Source organism: Macaca fascicularis, chromosome 1 (genome assembly GCF_037993035.2).
Source record: "Macaca fascicularis isolate 582-1 chromosome 1, T2T-MFA8v1.1".
NCBI lineage: Eukaryota > Metazoa > Chordata > Mammalia > Primates > Cercopithecidae > Macaca > Macaca fascicularis.
In genome coordinates this window covers 67,454,947-67,473,006 of record NC_088375.1, presented here as the reverse complement: position 1 = coordinate 67,473,006, position 18,060 = coordinate 67,454,947, and the positions used below count along the sequence as shown (strand labels likewise).

Below are 18,060 nucleotides of genomic sequence, written 5' to 3'. Positions count from 1 at the left end.
CTACCTGACTGAACAAATTGGGTTCTGAAGTTCCAAAGTTTGTGCCTAGAGCCCTAGAGTTCTCAGGGGACTGGATCCCCACTTGGAAATGATCAGTGTCCCTCAGGAGTGAGGCTGGCTGGGCCGCTCTTGGGGGTCTGCATAAACAGCTTCCTGGACTTTGCCAGGAGTGTGGGGGACAGCCAAGCACAGCAATTGGCATGTCCCTCCTGCGAAGCCAAACCACTCCAGGACCTGCCCAAGCCTGTGAAGTCTGAGACACCGAATGTGTATTTACCTGGGCTCATGGCCTCAGATAAAGGGAGGGGGGTGGATTTAAGGAGCCCTAGCTACTCATGGTGAGGCCCACCGCACACCTGCCCTGCCTTGTCTCCTCTGAGGATCTGGGATTGCAACACCTTGCTCTCTTCTGCTGAGTTAATTATTAATGAGTTCTTTGTCACATTCTCTGGTGATGGGCAGAGGGCGAAAGTTTCCTGAGAGCTCTGACTGAGTTCAGGGAGTTGGGGAAGTGGAGAGAAAGAGACCACCAGGTGGGAGAACTGAAAACACAGGCGTGTCAGTGTCCGAGGTGACCTTTCTCTGTGGGGGACTTGAGGAAGGTCTCTTTGTGTTGAAGAGACACTGCTTCTACTGACCCTTACTTGCTGACTTGAGCTAGATTTCACTGGAATGCTTACAGGGGGCAAGACTCTAACATTTATTGGAATATCAATTATGCATCAACTTGCATCAACAACTTACTGCCCACTTTGCTAATTACATAGTTTCTTCTGCCTACCTGAACTTATGCTAAATTAGAATCTGAGGGTTAGAAATGCCCAATTTAATCCACAAAATTCTACATTTCCCCCTTAAGGGTCTTCAAGCCGATTTCTTGGACATAACCCTCCAATGGTAGAGAACTTTCTGTTTAGGAGACACTGACGAAGTGGAATAGGTAGTTAAGAAGTTCCTTTAAATAGCAACTTTGAGGTCCTAGCATTCCAAAACGGTGCCAGTACAGGCTCTCCAGGGCCAAGATATGGACTGGGTGGCCCTCCAGGTTTCCCTAAAAGTTCTCCAACTCTAACCTGGGGGAAAGAGTGTCCTGTGAGACCAGCCTCTCAATTTGGACCTGCCACGTCCATTTACAGTGGCTGGAAGCCCAGGAGCCCTGAGCAAGGAGCCCACAAAGGAAGCTGTGTTCTCAGGCCTGGCAGGAGGCCAGGGAAAGTCTGTTTTGACTTTGTCAGTCTAGCTATGCTTCAGCCTTTCCTTCCACCACTTGTGGTCAGGTCTGTTTTCTGGCCCTCCAGGCAGGCATTCCTGCCCAGGGAGGGAGGGGCTAGGAGACTAACCCTCCCCACAGGTGGGAGGAGTGACTCACAGGCAGTTACCTGTCCCAGGGCTCCCTGCCAGCTCTGTGGAAGGAGCTGGAGGGGAGGCATTTAGAGTTACTCTGCTCATTTCTCTTAAGCTTTCCTTGGATGAGTTGAGCTTTGAATCCTTCCTGATGAACCTTGCCTTTTGAGGATCCTCCAAATTCCCCAAGAAGCTGGGATTTTTCATTTTTTTTTTCCCACTGGGGAGGGGAATGGTACTTTCCAGGGACCTGGATGTTTGGGTCTTCTCACCTTCCAGCCCAGTGACATGTCTGGGGCTTTAACTCTCTATATAAGCCCTAATCTTTGTGTTCTCTGCTGGATCTTCTGTCTGGGGTGGTCCAGGTCACAAGAAGAAGCTGACCCCTGCTGGCCTTGGGAAAATGAGGAGTTCATTGCCTGGCACAGATGCAAGGGCCCTTCCCCACCCTATGAATCCTGGTCTCTGATGATCACTTACATGTGCCTGGTGCCGTTTGTGGTGCCCCTTGCAGCCCCCACAGGGAGGCGGGCATTGTGGAGCTTACTGCAAGGCCTCTAGGACCAACCGACCGACCCACTTGCCCAGTCCTGTCCTGGGAGGTGGGGGTGCAGTGACGACAGATGGGTGTGACGGCTGCCAGATTCCTGAGGCCCGCCCTGCGGTGGGGCTACACCCAGCCAGGGAGTCTCCAGAGGTGAGGCTGTTGTTTAAAAACCTGGAGCCAGGAGGGGAGACCCCCACATTCAAGAGGAGCTTTCAGGCGATCTGGAGGAAGAACGGCAGAACACACAGTGAGGTAGGTTACCTGTCTTTACCTGCCTGGTGGGGGCCGGATGGGGGAGGAGAACTGTATCTCTGGGTGCCTGGGGCCTGGTTGCAGGACCTGATTTATTCCTCTTCCTGGGAGCTCACTCAGGTGAGCTAGGTTAAAATGTCTGCTACAGTTTTGATTGCTTTTTCACATTTGATAAGCATCTCAGTGGCTTAGAGGAAGGCAGGTTCAGATCCGGGGTTGAGCACAAAAGAGAAGTGAAAAGGGTGGGCTGGCCTGGCTCAGAATGTCTACTTCCAGGGGGATTTCCAGTCAGGGGTGGGAAAGCTGAGAAAGCACTGGATGAAAGTCAGAAGATGGGTCTCTCTTAAGCCAATTAGCTGTGGGACCTCAGACCACATGTTCCCTCCCTGGGCCCATGACTCTTTTAGGAGAGGGATTAGAAGGAATGATTTTGAAGCATTAGGATCTATAATTTAAAGATGGCAGGAATGTCCTCAATTCCCCCTCTGCCCCTGCCTTGCCAAGCCCCCAGCCCTCCACCCCAGCCAAAAGAGTTTGTGGCTGTCATTGGAACAGAGTGAACATCCAATTCAAGGCAGAGGGGGTCACTGCATGAGCAAGGGTGGGACATGCTTCCACAAGGCAAGCCTGCCTCTGGGACCCCACAGTGGCTTTCGAGCATCCTTCCCCAGCCTCCTTCAGAATCCTTGCTTTGTGGCCTCCCAGCCCCACCCCTCTTGTCAAGCCCCAGCCCATCATTGAAGACATTTTGGGTTGCTTCCCTTTCAGATGAAATCCTCACTCACTTGTTAAAGACAGCCATACATCTCTCCCTGTTGCATCCCAGCTGCCTGCTTAGCCCAGAATTGTGGGCACACAGCCTCAAACTCTAAGTGGCCCTGGATGGTATTGGAGGCCATGCCCATGGCAGGAGAAGGCTTGCCTCCAGGCTGTCAGCCACTCTGACTCATTCACTTTGGGCTGGGCTGGGTTGAGGCTGCTGGTCTAGGCCCTGAGAAAAGCCAGCCCTCTCGGGGCAGGAACTAGGCCTTGGACCTTCCTACAGCTTTTCTCCTGCAAGGGGTCCAGCCTTTTCCTGCTCCCCACATTGTCCTTATGGCTGTGTGGGGTAGGGCAGGGTCCACACTCCTTCCCATCCATTTTAGAGGAGGAAGCTGGAGTATGGGAGGGGATGGGATTTTCGCAGGGCACCCTGTGAGTCACATGCCACTTGAGAGGGTCTAGAGCTCCAGCATTTTCCAAGCTTTTGGCTACAAATGTTTCTGCTGCACCAAGGGTTCTAGATCAGGACCCTACGTAAAGACTTCTGAAAAAAAAACTTGAGTCTAGAAATAGAAAAGAAAAGGGGCTAGTGTGCTCTAGGTGTTTGCAGTGTTGTACTCAGGTTGCTTTGCTCTGTCCTAGGTAAGGTCCTCTCTGGGGATCACCCCATTGGCTGAAGATGAGACCACTCTTCCTCCTGTGTTTTGGTAAGTACCCCTTCCCATCCTTCCAGGCCTGTTATATGGCAGGGAGGCGACAGCCATGGGAGGAGGAGAGTTTACCAAAGTGTGGGCATCACCTGTCACCTGTAGTCCCTTCAGTTGGGAATACTTGTCTACTGGGGACACCTGTGAGATTTCCCCATTCCTTTGGGCCTTTGGGGGAGAAGATTTTCTGCCACTCTGGAAAGGCTTCCAAATGTCTTCTTATTCTTACCCGAGGGTGGTTTGTGGTTTCCCAAGTGTTCTCCACAGTTTCCCATCCTTTCTCAAGCTCGTTCCAAAGCCTTTGTGGCTTAAGTTCCTATTTTCCAGTGAATTGTAGCTGGGCACTCCCAAAGTGTGGCTGGGGCAGCTTTGAAGATAAAGGAGCAGAATGAACGCAGGCCTTTCTGAATGCTCCGCCAAGGGCTCAGCAGTCAGCCCTCCGCTGGGCTGCTCACAGAGGCCACGATGCAGGTAGAAAGAGCCGCGGACCTTGTCGTGATGGCCGAGTCAATATCTCCAGTCTGGTTCTAAAAGCCATATTTTAGGGTCATCTATGGTTTTTGGTTGCCAGTGTTTCTCCTCTCTCCTTTTCAAGTTTTGAGTTATATAGAATATGAAATCAACTTTTAAAATCTAACAGTATCAATACTGCAATTATTACCACCAGCAGCGAGTGGAAGCTTGAGTGAGGGAGAGGATATAATCTTGCTAATGTCAGCTTCCCTGAAGGACACTGGGGGTGGCCAGCGAGGTCCCTCTCTTTCTGGACTGTACCATCACACATCCGTATGATTTCAGCCTTACCTGGCCTCCTGCATGCCCAGCAAGCCTGCTCCCGTGGGGCCTGCTATCCACCTGTCGGGGACCTGCTTGTTGGGAGGACCCGGTTTCTCCGAGCTTCATCTACCTGTGGACTGACCAAGCCTGAGACCTACTGCACCCAGCATGGTGAGGTAGGCCCTACATCCCAGGACTGGAGGAAAGCGGGATGGGAGGGATGTGTGAGCTGCCATTTGTCCACTGAATACTTAGAATGTACTTGGTGTAGGCCAAGCCCCGTGCACTACGCGGACTGGGGAGTGCAGTAAAAGTATAAGGCCAGATCCTTGCCTCTAAGAAAGTTACTTGTTAGTTGGGCAAGAGGAAATGTACTCAGAATTAACTAAATAGCTCATTTCTCTCTTATCTCTCTGAGATGACATGGAGTCTTTTCTCAGTCCTTGGGCATGGGCAGGATAGTCTTTCAAGTCTTGGGAACAGGCAAATAGGCCAAACACTGGCCATTTAGGTGTATAGAGCCTCATGTGTTATTTGGTGCTGGGATGTGTGGGCCGAACTGTGTTCTTGCCATGTCAGGAACTGAGCTGTGCCACAGTCAGTGAGATAGATGAGGAAGTGACTTGAACTTCTCCAGCAGGGTCAGAGGCTCAGGTGTAAGTTGGATCAAATCCAGAAACACAACGCTTTGAACTACGACTAACATCACCTGTTAGGCATGGCTTTTATAAACAGCTGTTGTATTTTTCTTCTACATTGTCTCTGGGTCTTTTTTTGTAGGAACTTTGGTTTTCTTTTTGTCTGCCCTCAGCAGGGTGGAATCTTTCTTTACCAAAGTTGAAATCGCTCACTGTTTTCTTGTCTACCAGCTGCCTCATTCGGCCATTTTGCTTGAACAAGGGAATGGATAAGGGAGTGATTTGTCCCGAGTTGCTGCAGGCTTTGGGGAAAGAGACCTGGGTTATCTGTGGTTTCCCCTTTCCAGGCTGCCCTTGTCTTCTGGGCTGTGGAAGGTGGTATGTGATACGGCCTCTGGGCCTCACTGCCCTTCTAGTCGCTGCATTATCTTGGCTATTTTAGTTACACATGGTATAGGGAAATGACTGGAGGTGCTGAGCAGAGATGGCTGTGGTTTCTGCATCTCACCCACTTGGATGTGGGGAAGCCCATTTGACAGCGTTGGGTAAGATGGCCATTCCTAGCCAGCACTCCCTGTGGGTCTAGATTACTCCATGAGCATCAGGGGACCTGGCAGTATTGAGCTTTTTAGGCAACAGAGTGATTTTGGCTGTTTCCTCCAAATTACAAGCCCATGTCTAAAAATTTCAGGGAGACCTCTGCCGATTTCCTTTCTCAGGCTGACTTGCATTTTGGGAGGGGAGGCAAGGAGAGGTCAGAGGCCCCTCTGTTGGGATGTACCCTCAATCCCAGCCCCATCCGAAAAGTCTCTCCTCCTCCAGGCCTAGGGCTTTTGGCTTCACACTGACCTGCCCTCTGCCTCTCTGATGCCCTGGGAAACCAACTGTCTTCGCTGCTCCTAAGCATCCCCTTGAGAGCAAAACAGGGTGCTTATAAAACAGGAGTCTAGACTTTTGCAACCCTGGGGATGGATAAATCTCCGCTATTTTTCTGCTGTGAAAGCTGAGAAGCACTGGCTCTTTCTTCTTTTTTTTCTAAGGGGGAATAAATTTATCTAGCCTTTTGGAAAGAATAGAGGATGGCAGGGAGTATCGTCTTGAGTGTAGTGTATAGTTTCAGGTCACACCACTTGAGGTGTGACCTTGGGCAAGAGATTACCCCTGTCTAAGCCTTGCTGTCCTTTTCTGTATGTATTAGATGAGATGGTCTTTAGGGTCCCTTCTTTTCCTCAGCATTCTTTGGCAATGAGCCGACTGCTGACAATCAGCATCTCTCCCCCATTTTCCACCTCTCTGTCTTGTTTCATTTCTCTTTCCCTCACTACTACATGCCTACCCTTCCCAAAGGCCATGAGTTCCAGCAATGAAGATAGATACTAAAGGCATAGAGACTCCCTTTTCATTCTCTGGACAGATGTACCCTGAATCCTCTCTGGATGCATTGGTGGCTGCGTGATAAGAATAGAAATTCAGGTTTTAATTCTGTTGAGTTCTAATGTCAGTTTTTAAGTTTGTTTTGTTATTAAATGATACCAACGGCAACTATAATTCGTTAAGCATATCATGTATGTCCTTAGCATCATGCTAAGAGTTTTATATAAATTATCTCGAATAATTCTTATAACACCCCATGAAGTGGCTCTTGTTTTCCCTGTGAACTATTGGGAGGGTTTGGGTGTGTGCTGGGACCTCAGACTTCCGAGAGAAACACATTGTGTATTGAGTTTTCTGAGTAGTTAGAGGTAGGGGGTGTACTGGACAGCCACAGCCGGAAATGAGGCTGGCCGAATGCAATGCTGCATTCCTACTGCCTCTCCCTTCACCCTTCCCTATTACCCCTCTCACCCCTGTCTACCAGTTCCCACTCCCACAGATACACCTCCCTGAAGCCAAGGCCTCTGGTTAGTGCCTCTGTTCTATCTTCATGCAGGGATGACATAGCGAGCCCTGAGCCCCAGGACCAGATCGTTCTTCTGTGCCACATCCTACTGATGTGCCATGAATGCAAGGGCAATGGGGTGGGCATTTATGACCCCTGGACATTTCCGCCTTACTCCCTCCACTCCCTACCCCCAGTTTCAGTCAACTAACACAGGGCGACTCAGCAGAATGGAGTTACAGGAGCAGTGGAGACTCCTTTTAGTTCCAAAATTGTCTCTCCTAGTTCCCTACCTCCAAGTGTGGCTTTTTTTTTTTTTATTTGTGGACCAGTCTTAGCCTGTTTTCATGTTACCTCCTCTACCCAATTCTGTCTCAGTTGCTAAATCCCATCGGTCTCAAGGGCTTGCTTCTGTAAATTCCGGGTCCATGTTGCAACCCTGCAATGGACATAGGTCTTGGCCAGCTTTGCCTTATGGCATTTTCTCTGCCTCCCTAACTTTGCCCTTCTGGGCTGATCTGCTTTGATGGCCCATTAACTGTCTATGGTTGGGACAAGGCTGTTCTTTACCAAAACGGCCTGAAGTTGTAGTCCCATCACCCTGGCCTCTTGTTTTCTTTCTTCCAGCTCCTAGATGGATTCTAGGAAAACTCACTGCACCATTATTCCCTCAATCTCAAGGCATGGATGAAAACGTCTGTGATTCTGTGATGCTTCCCTGCCCTCATTTACTTCTGTGCTATCCCTGGGCCTCATCTGAAAAATGGGCTTCAGTGGTTGTCATGAGGACTGCACAAAAGAATGTGTAAAGTGACCACAAACCTGGTGCCTGGCAGATGCAAACTATTCTATCCAACCCTTCTCTCCTGCCCCCCTCCTGGTGGCTGCATCCGCATGCAGAGGCTGCCCCATCTGCAAAGCACACTGCTGAGCATTTCTTCCCTGATCAGGACATGTGTTCACGTACCTCACTAAAATCCACCCATCCCTGGGCTGCCCTCCTCTGTGCCTCTCAAGGTGATTGATGCCAATCTGACTTAGAGTGAGCTGTTGAAGAATCCACAGGCAGTCATGGTTAGTGAAGTCATCCCAGACTGGGGGTGAAGGCTCCCTCTTTCTGGTTTTGGGTCTGACACTAATAACAGGGATGTGACCTTGTGAAAGTCAGGGCTCTTCTACAAACTGCCATTTTTCCGTGTGTGAAGTGAAGGAGTTAGTCAAACTTTGCAGTTTATTCAGCTCTGGCCACTCAGCTTGCTTCTCAGAGACAGCTGGGCTGTGTGTGACCCCGAGAGTCCACTGTCCTCTCTCAGGGCGTGTGAAGGCAGGGGTTGCGCCATGCCCTTCAGTCATTTCTGGGATGGCACACAGTTCTCAAGAACCAGCGGATTAGCTGAAAAGCTTTCTATCCCTGATTTCTGCTCCCGACAATGTCTCCTCCAGTGTTGTGTCTGCTCTCCTAAATGCTTTATTTATCCCCCATTCCCTCCCTTTCTGGGGAAAAACTTAATTACCCAGCTGCCTTAGTAACAGTCTTACACAGCGCATTCCTCAGGTTAATTAACTGTATAAGCCAAACAGCTGTCATTTTTATCTCTTGGAAACAAGCTGAGGAACAGTAGCCAGTTGGAAGTCCCTCCTCTCTAATACGCGCAGGCGTATATGCGTGTAAATGCACTCTTATCCCCCTGCTTGCTGACACACACACTCCAACGACCACTGCCTTTCTTCGTTTGACAATTGTCTGTTTTCTTGATTTTCAGGAAGGCTAATGTGTTGGCAGAGAATGTGTTCATATATGTACTGTGATCCCTATCCTCGACCCACAAGGGATTTTGAGCCTGCCTCTGACCCAAAATATCCTCTTTTTTTTTTTTTGGAGACGGAGTCTTGCTCTGCCTCCCAGGCTAGAGTGCAGTGGCATAATCTCGGCTCACTGCAACCCCTGCTTCCCAGATTCAAGTGATTCTCCTGTCTCAGCTTCTCGAGCAGCTGGGATTACAGGCATGTGCCACCATACCTGGTTAATTTTTCTATTTTTAGTAGAGACGGGGGTTTCACCATGTTGGCCAGGCTGGTCTCAAACTCCTGACCTCAAGTGATCCACCCGCCTTGGCCTCCCAAAGTGTTAGGATTACAGGCGTGAGCCATTGCCCCCCGGCCCAAAATATCTGCTTTCTTTGTTTCCTAGAAGCTCTAAGCATCTCTAAAGCTTCCAGAGCTCTACCATTGGGGGTTTACTCTTTTGGATGAAGCATTACTGAGTTCCTTGTTTAAAACACAGACAACCTTGAGAAAAGCACCATATCAATCTATGACCTAAACCTAAGTTTGCTGAGTATGTTAATCAGAAACTTAGATGTGACTTTTGCAGAGGGACCCACGAGACCCAGAATGAGTCACGTTTTGAGGGGATAGAAGAAAATGGAAAGGGACATTGTAGGGAAAAATTGCTATCAGAGAGAAGCAAAACTTGGGTTGGCGGAATGTGAGATTCTTGGGTCGTAATTGTTATGGGCTAAGGAGTAGGGCTTGTGGGGTTAAAAGCAGAGAAGAGAAATGTGAGATGGGAAGTTCCCAAAGGCAAACCTGGATGGCCTCACAACTTTGCTAGCCTGGCTTCTCACCCCGTTGCTTCTGGGGCCCAGGCCCCTGGAAGCCTCTGGGAACTGTCTTGTAGACCTACTTTGCTGCTTTTCCTGGACATCCACCCACTGCCTGTGCGGCCATATGAGGGGCTGTAGTCATTGCCACTGGCAGGACCTGTAGAGGTCCCTGGCATACTAACCAACTTTCTGCACTCAGGTCCAGGGGACATCCCTCTTTCTGGAGATATCCATACTGGAGTTGAGGTTGCCTTTCCAATGGGGTGGAGTAAGCAGAAGAAGGGAGTTTCTTGAAACCAACTCTGAAATTTTCAGTGGTTGCCGAGTGATTGCTATGTTCCTTCAATCAGAACAGCACCAGTATGCTAGGGAGGTAAAAAAGAAAAGAAGAAGAACAGCACAGGTAGTTTTGGAGTCAGACAAGGTGGGACAAGAGTCTGTGCTTCATGCCTTGCTAACTTTATGGGCTTGGACACATTTCTTATCACTTTCCTAATCTGCAAAATGGGGATACCTACCATTTGTAAATGTAGTATAGGTACCTCTGAGATTTTGGAAGGAGGGACTAAGATAATATATGCACATTGCTCAGGACTGAGGCTGGTGCAGTGTAATTTTTGAGTGTGTAGCATATATCATCTTTATAATCAGCTTCAGAGAGTGATTTCTGAATTTAGTTAGGATGGAAATAACAGCTGTACTGAGTTAAGGCTTTGGTCAAAATTTCACTTCGTGATAAGGAAAAAGACGAAGCTGAAAGTACCTCACATATGGCTATCCTCCCACGCAGTGCCTGCAGTAGGTGCTGACTTTTGATCTTCATTGCCAATATGCATTGACATAGAAATGCAGAGGCTTTTGAACTGCAGTCGGTTCTAATGGAGGCCTGGCTGACCATAGGCCTTGATCCCCTTCTCCCTGTCCATATTGCTGGAAAAAGTGTTTCTCCAGGACAGTATCTGGTGAATGTCTTATTTTTCTCTTGCTTTCTTTGTCTACTTGCTGAGAGTGGCTTTAACTTCTGGGCTGTTGTGCTGGAGTAGGGAAGAATTCTATTAGCATGTTAGAACAAGACGGAACTTTATTATTTCATTCAACCCTTCCATTTCACCAATAAGAAAGTGGAAGTGGAGGAAATGTATTTTCTTGAAGGCAGCTAGATTTTTTTTTTTCTTTTGGCCCTGGCTGGTGGCCATAACCCGACCTTAGCTTCTTAGATGAACCCAGACAGCCCTCTGGCTTCCTCATGGGAGGGAGCTGGGCCATACATAATCAGAGCCTGTTTTCCTGTTTTCCCCCAGAATTAGCTCTGTGTTTTGCAAAGGCTCAGAGTTTTTACTTGGGTGTGCCCTCCTTTTCCTCCCATCTCCACCGTGATTCAGGCCCCTGCTGGCTCTTGCCCTCTTGCTCCTTTGCCCTCCCCTGGCTCTCTGGGAGAGTTCATCTTCCAGCCAGACTGCTGAGCTTCTAGAAAGCTCTAGGATAAGGGAGAAGGCCTAGCCTTTCCAGCTGGAGAGCAAGCAGGAGCCAAACTGGCTGGAGGCCTGACAGGCTGAATTGATAATAGTACTGTGTCTCTGAGGTAACACAGCCAGAAGAATGCCGGCCAAATGACCCCAGAGAGGGAGGCAGCTGCAGCAGAGAGCTGCCATCGCTGGAAGAGACGGGGGCACATCACACATGAGAGAAGAAGAGCTTCACACTGAGAATCACACACGCACACGATGCTTACAAATATGTGCACCCTACATATAAGCATACAAGAATAAATCAGAAAGGGAAACTGAGGCCCATAGGGAAAGGATAAATTAGCAGCTTGTCTTCATGTGGGCTTCTGCCATAAATTGCTCTATTTCAGGCTTCTGTCCTGCTAGCTCGTTGACAGGCAGAGCTACTTAAAATACCTGTCTCGCCTGTTGGCTTAGCCTGTCTCCAAGGATTGAGATAAATTCCTCCTTTAGCTATGTTACTGTGGTAAGCAGCACGTAGTTTATAAGCCTATGATGCCATCTGATCCCGCCATCAGTGCCTGCACACGTGGAAGGAAGGAGAAGAAGGCATGGGTGCCCCAGATTATCCCCATGAAGACTGAGGGAGGAGCAGGGCAACAAACCCTGGGCATTTTTAGTTGGTTTTGTTTTATAATACTATCTGCTCTCCTGAATATAAAAAGTAATATGTATCCAAGGTATAAAAGTTTAAACAGACTTGGTGCAAGTGGTTCATGCTTGTAATCTCAGCACTTTGGGAGGCCGGGGTGGGTGGATCATTTGAGGTCAGGAGTTTGAGACCAGCCTGGCCAACATGGTGAAATCCCGCCTCTACTAAAAATACAAAAATTAGCTGGGCATAGTGGCTTGTGCCTGTAATCCTAGCTACTCGGGAGGCTGAGGTGGGAGAATCGTTTGAGCCTGGGAGGCAGAGGGTTGCAGTGAGCAGAGATTGTGGCACTGCACCCCAGAGTCTGGGCGAGAGAGTGAGAACCTGTCTCAAACAAACAAACAAACAAACAAACAAAAAGTTTAAACATAATAAAAAATAACAGAGAAGGAAAAAACAAGTTATCTATGATTCCACTACCCAGAGATATCAGGTTGAACTGTATGCAGTTGCCATTTTTATAGGTCAAAATGGGTGAATATCAGCAATTTCATGTTTTCACTTAATATATTGATATATTTCCTTCCAAATACTTTACATTCCTTTAAATGGAAATATATACATATATATTCACACACACGTATATATTTGAGATTATAATGTATATGCAAGTATATATGCAGTTTTTTTTCATAAAACGTAATATAATCATTTCTCCATGCAATTAATTTTTTTTCTCTAAACAGTGTTTTTAATAGTTACATAATGTCCTGTCGTTTGGGAGTATCAAGGACATTTCCGCCGTCTCCAGCTACTTGTCCCATGGCCCAGGGAAAGAAAGAGACTTGTTTCTGGCACTCTCTTGACCAGGGAAGGGCTGGACCAGCTCCCAGCAGAGCTGGGGAGAAAGCTCTGGTGACAGGCGGCCGGAAGGCAGCTGGCCCTTGTCTCTTCTCAGGACATGTGCTGAGTGCAGGCAGAGGACAGGAGTGGAAAAGTTTGTCCCTGAGAGGCTGGGAAGAGTATAAAGAAGGGCATGCTCCCTGCCAGGGACCAAAATAGGGGTCTGGAGGGGAGTCAGGCTCTAGCAAGGGCCTTCTCTTGCCCAGAAAGGATTATTTTAAGTGCTCAGGTATTTCAGCCAGCGACAGGTCTCCAGTTTCTGTGGTAACTGAGCTGAGTCAGCTGGAGAAGCCCCATTTCTTCCCAAAGTGCTCTCTCTCTGCCTTAGCCTTCCCCATGATAAGCTTCAAGGTCAGACCAAGCCCTTCTTGGGGCTCGCTGCATGAGACAGAGACTGCTACCCTTTAGCATACTTCCCCACATCTTTGCCACTCAACTAGTTTCGAGTGGAAGTGAGAGGATGAAAGAAGGGAGAAAGAGAGAAAGGAGAGGAGGGACCCTTTCTGATGCTGATGGTGGGAATCAGTCAATAGCAAAGCCATGTTGCCTCTTTGTGCCTCAGCATTCTCCTCTGTAAATGGGGCTAATACTACTTATCACATAGGGTTATTGTGAGATTTAAGTAGGCTATTGCATTGAAACTACCAAGGACTCCTCTGCACATGGTTGTACTCCACTTACTATTGATGCTTTATTACCTACTCACTCTTCCACCCCTCCCTTCAAACTCCCTAATTGCAGGAAGGAAGTGCCTAGTAATAATGCTAATGCAAATAGTTGGCCTTTACTGAAAATTTGCTATTCATTTATTCAAGAGGAATTTAGTGAGGGTCTGTTATGTGCTGGGTATTTTTCTAAGCACTGGGAATACAGCAGTGAAGGACTGCAAATTCCTGCCCTCATGGAGTATACATTCTAGAAGGGGGAGGCAGACAATATACAAATAAATAAATTGACAGTAAGTATACAATGTATCAAGTGTAGATATGTAGTATGAAAAAAATATAGCAGGGCAAGGGAATGCATAGTGAGTGGTGGGAGGTGGGGCAATGGGCGCTACTAGATTTTATTTTATTATTTTTTTTTTGAGACAGAGTCTCGCTCTGTCGCCTAGGCTGAGGTGCAGTGGCAGAATCTTGGCTCACTGCAACCTCTGCCTCCTGGATTCAAGCGATTCTCTTGCCTCAGCCTCCCGAGTAGCTGGGACTATAGGCACCTGCCACAACACCTGGCTAATTTTTGTATTTTTAGTAGAGATGGGGTTTCACCACGTTGGCCAGTCTGGTCTCGAACTCCTGACATTGTGATCTGCCTGCCTTGGCCTCCCAAAGTGCTGGGATTACAGGCGTGAGCTACAGCGCCCTGCCAATGGGTGCTACTTTTTAAAGGGCTTATGTGCCAGCTGTTATTTGAGCCTTAAACACCCAAACAATGAATGTTTAATAAAGCATTTTTGGACATGCCAAGGGCACCTCCAAGCACTAGGAAGGGTGATAGTTCTCTTCATTTGCAGAGCGGGTGAGAGCTGGAAAGTGGAGTGGTAAGCAGAGGCCCAGGGAACCAAGACACCTGGCTCCCCTCTTTGCTCTCTCCTGTTGCAGGCAGTGCCAGCTTTGGAGAGGGAAGATGGGTGTTGGGCAGGGAGGTTCTATCACTCAAGGCATAGGCCCCACATATCCACTCAGACTCTTTGGGTCAGTCGTTTGTTCTGGTGAGTGGAGGCTTAGAGGAAAGCAGAGGTACAGGGTGTGTGGAGGGACAGTTTTCCCTACCCAGAAGGACCCGCAGGTCCAGGAGGTTCTTGTCCAAGCCTTGCATCTATTTGTTGGCAAATTTGGAGCCCTGTGGACAGTATTGTTTAAGCTACGCACAGGGTTTGGGATCATGGTTACTCAAAGGAAACAGATTTTATGTGTGTTTTATGGGGGAGCTGAGAAAAGGTCACGTTATCTGTGTGTGTGTGTGTGCGTGCGCATGTGCACGTGTGTGTGTGTATGTGTATATGTATGCACATAGGCACAAGCTAAAAGAACAAGGGATATGTCACCTCTATGGCCATGCTGTTTTTCTTGGTGATCCTTGCTTTGCCATGAAACCCATGGGTTTCAGTTCTGGCTCCTGTCTCATTCCAAGAGATAAGCATAGGCCAGGTTATTGGGGACCTCCCCAGTGAGGCTGGTTGGTCTCCTGTAGGTAGGGAATACCAAACCTGAGAAAGATCCTCAAGCCCCAGATGTCACTGCTGGAAGGCCTTAGAGATCATTTGAATGTCGCTAGTATTTTGGCTCCCTGAGGGCAGGGCCTTTGTTTTGTTCCCTATTATAACTCCTGAGCCCAGAGTAGAGTCTGGCACATAGTATATGCTAAATAAGCATTTGTTGGGTAGATAAAAAGCTCTAGCTCAATCCCCACTTAATTTACAGAGGAGAAAGTTAAGCCTAGGAAACAGAGGTGACAGAGCTAGGACTGTAGATCTACATTTCCTTGTCTTCTTTTGGAGTCCTCTCTCTCCAATCCTCAAAACCCCAGAATTTCCCAGGCTGCCAGGATTAAATGAAGTGAGCTATTAAACTTTCCAGCCTGTGCCTAGTATGTAGTAGGTGCTCAATTAGTATGAATTTCTCCCCTACACCCCCCCTTTTTTTCCTGCCCGTGGCACTTTCCTCAAGTTTCTCTGCAAGGCAATGTCATGTACTCAAGTATTTTTTCCCACCTTGTACCTCTTCTCCATTCACACATCTGTTCACCATTCACTTGCTGTGTGTTAGGAGGGACACGAAGGAATTCAGAGATGACTGATTAAAAGATGACCAATAGCCCTGTTTTAAGAGATTAATCCTTCAAAGTGTATTAATAAAACTAGTGATTCCTAAGGGCAGGATTTCCACAGAGGGGATATGCTGGGATCTCAGGACGCAAGGGGGAATTCTATTAGGACCCCACCTCTGAGTGTCTGCTGTCTTCCTCTCCCACAGTGGCAGATGAAATGCTGCAAGTGTGACTCCAGGCAGCCTCACAACTACTACAGTCACCGAGTAGAGAATGTGGCTTCATCCTCCGGCCCCATGCGCTGGTGGCAGTCACAGAATGGTGAGCATTTGCCATCTACAGGGACTCAAACTGTGCAGCCTCCACAGGATGAGGTGGATGGAAGGTGCCCTGTAACCCTTTGGGTTTCCCAGGCATTTCTTTTGGTGACGTGACGTGGGTGATTGACAAGAAGAAACTTTCTGCCTCATATTTGAGGTCCGTTGGGTGTTATGGTAGAAGAATTTATTGGAGGTGAAGGAAAGGGTATGAGGAGAGAGGAATGTCTTTATTTCCCTCCACTCGGTCTCAGTGGGTGGGCTTGCAGAATTAAGCTTTGGGAACAAGTCTGTGTGGAACAGACGAGTTGAAGCCCTCCAAAGTATTGAAGACATCAGGTGATGGTGGGAAGGAAACTTAGCCAAAAACAGATAGGATCTTGAATAGATAACATAAGCAGAAACATACCACTTCCCACTCCTCTCCAAGAGGGAGTCTGGAAAATCAAGGTTAGAGAGTTTCTGACTTCCTCGAGCTAGTCTAGTCCAGGGCTTCCTTCAGGGCTGGGGAAGTGGAAAGTCTCTGGCTGACAGTTTCTACTTTTTGTCCTTCCAGATGTGAACCCTGTCTCTCTGCAGCTGGACCTGGACAGGAGATTCCAGCTTCAGGAAGTCATGATGGAGTTCCAGGTGTGCCTCCTGGGGGTGGCAGCGGATAGGAGAGTGGCTCCTGGGCCATATGGGCATGGAGCCATGGGGGAGCACAGTGTCCTTGTCTCTCTAGGCTGGGGCAACACTCACCATGAGCCTATATAATGGTGACAGCAAAGGACTTGGTCCTGGGTGAACAGTGGCACCTCCAGGCTCCCTATCTTGGTCGTGCAGTGGTTGCATATCTTCTTCCTCTCTCATTCTCCACCCTCAACCCATCTAATTAATTCAGGTCTGCCAAGTACCAATTCTACTGGGCCCAGTTGCTTGTTGTACATTTGTGTATTCTTGGTATACTCTGTTTTAATAACTTTGCATATTAGATTGAGTTTAACAAGCAGCCAAGAACTTGCCTATCCAACTAACTGATGGATGTTCCTTTGGAACAGCTCTCTTGGTGGGCAATCTACTCATTCAGTGCCATTACTTCTCAAAGCACTTTCAGATTCTGCCTTTAGAACAGCCTTCTAGATACTTCTTTTGGAGGAAACATTTTCATTTAATTGCCATAGGTCAATTTTTTCTTTTCAGAGATGATTTGGTTTTATTCTTTCTACAGAAATAGTCAGATATTCAATGATCAAATTTGGTTAATAAGATTAAATGATTAGGAAGGGAGATATAACTTTCAGGAGTTAAAATGAGCTTGGAATAAAAAGTAATAGGACCTAATTTCTTACATGACTGAAGAAGTTGGCTCTAAGAGCCTCGCCCCATCTAAAGGTCAAAGGTATTTTGAGAAATGCAAGTATCGTTTGAATAAATGCCCAGTCTCTAAAGGTGGCAACTTTGAAGGGCAGCATATTCATTTGGATGGACAGTGTTAAATAGTCTCCTTACTTTATCATCACTCACCTGTTCATTTATTTGTCAATTATTTGTGAGCACTTACTAAACACTGATTACATGGCAGGCTTGGTGTCAGATGTTAGGGATATAAAGATGAATAAAACCAAATCACAATCTTCAAGCAGCTTTCACCATATGTGGGGAAGTCAGTAGTGAGAGAGTGCAATGTGTGCACAATATTGGTAGGAAGAGGTACTGGGAGCCCATGACGGGGCTCTCACATGGTCTGTCTTGGGAGGGCCTGTCAGGGAGTACACCCAGGGGAAGATGAACTTTCGTAGACCAGTAATGGCCAGGTGAAGGGCAATGTTTATTCCAAGCAAACAGAACCATAAACACAAAGACCAGGATGCAGGCGGCAAGAAGGTGAGGTATATGATTGGGGCTGGGGGCAAGGGAATGCACACAGGGCCTGGAGGGTAAAATGTGCTTGGTGGCAAGAGATGGGGATGTGGAGGGCTGAAGACTGCTGCGAGATGAGTTTCCAGGTACACACAGAGGGAGGGGAGCAGACTGAAGATTCACCATTCATTCAACAAATGTGTGCTAAACACCGATGTGCTAGGTGTTGGGGGTCCACCTGTGAACCACAGACAATAGGGGCTACAGCCTGGTATACTGAGTCTCAACCAGGGGCACTATTTTGCCCTCCCCTCTCCCGCAGGGGGTAGCTGACAATTTCTGGAGACACTTTTGGTTGTCATAACTATGGGTATGTAATGATATCTGGTGGGTAGAAGTCAAGGATGCTGTTCACCAGGCTGCAGTGCACAGGACAGCTCCTAGGACTAAGATTTCCCCAACTCAATACTATAACAGTGAGAATGGTTGAGAAATCCTGGTCTCATGGGAAAAGAATAAAAAGCAAGAAACCAACAAGTAAATAATTGGAAATCGTGGTGACGTTTCTGAAGGAAACAAGATGCTGAAATAGAAAATAATGGGGCAGGGTGGGGTGG

General features: G+C 47.8%; 1 protein-coding gene across 2 annotated transcripts in view; it reads left to right on the top strand.

Annotated features, from left to right (window-relative positions):
- The first annotated feature begins 2,086 nt into the window (after positions 1 to 2,086).
- The window catches only part of LAMB3 (laminin subunit beta 3), a 39,490-nt gene continuing 23,516 nt past the window's right edge, over positions 2,087 to 18,060 (top strand). The window contains exons 1-5 of one of the 2 annotated variants that reach the window (XM_065541133.2): positions 2,087 to 2,143; positions 3,548 to 3,612; positions 4,411 to 4,560; positions 15,491 to 15,605; positions 16,158 to 16,231. In XM_065541133.2, the coding sequence (XP_065397205.1) occupies positions 4,558 to 4,560; positions 15,491 to 15,605; positions 16,158 to 16,231 (192 nt within the window). In that variant the 5' untranslated portion in view covers positions 2,087 to 2,143; positions 3,548 to 3,612; positions 4,411 to 4,557. Of the gene's footprint in view, positions 2,144 to 3,547; positions 3,613 to 4,410; positions 4,566 to 15,490; positions 15,606 to 16,157; positions 16,232 to 18,060 lie in introns of both variants that reach the window. The other variant, XM_045396368.3, reaches the window with a different exon arrangement.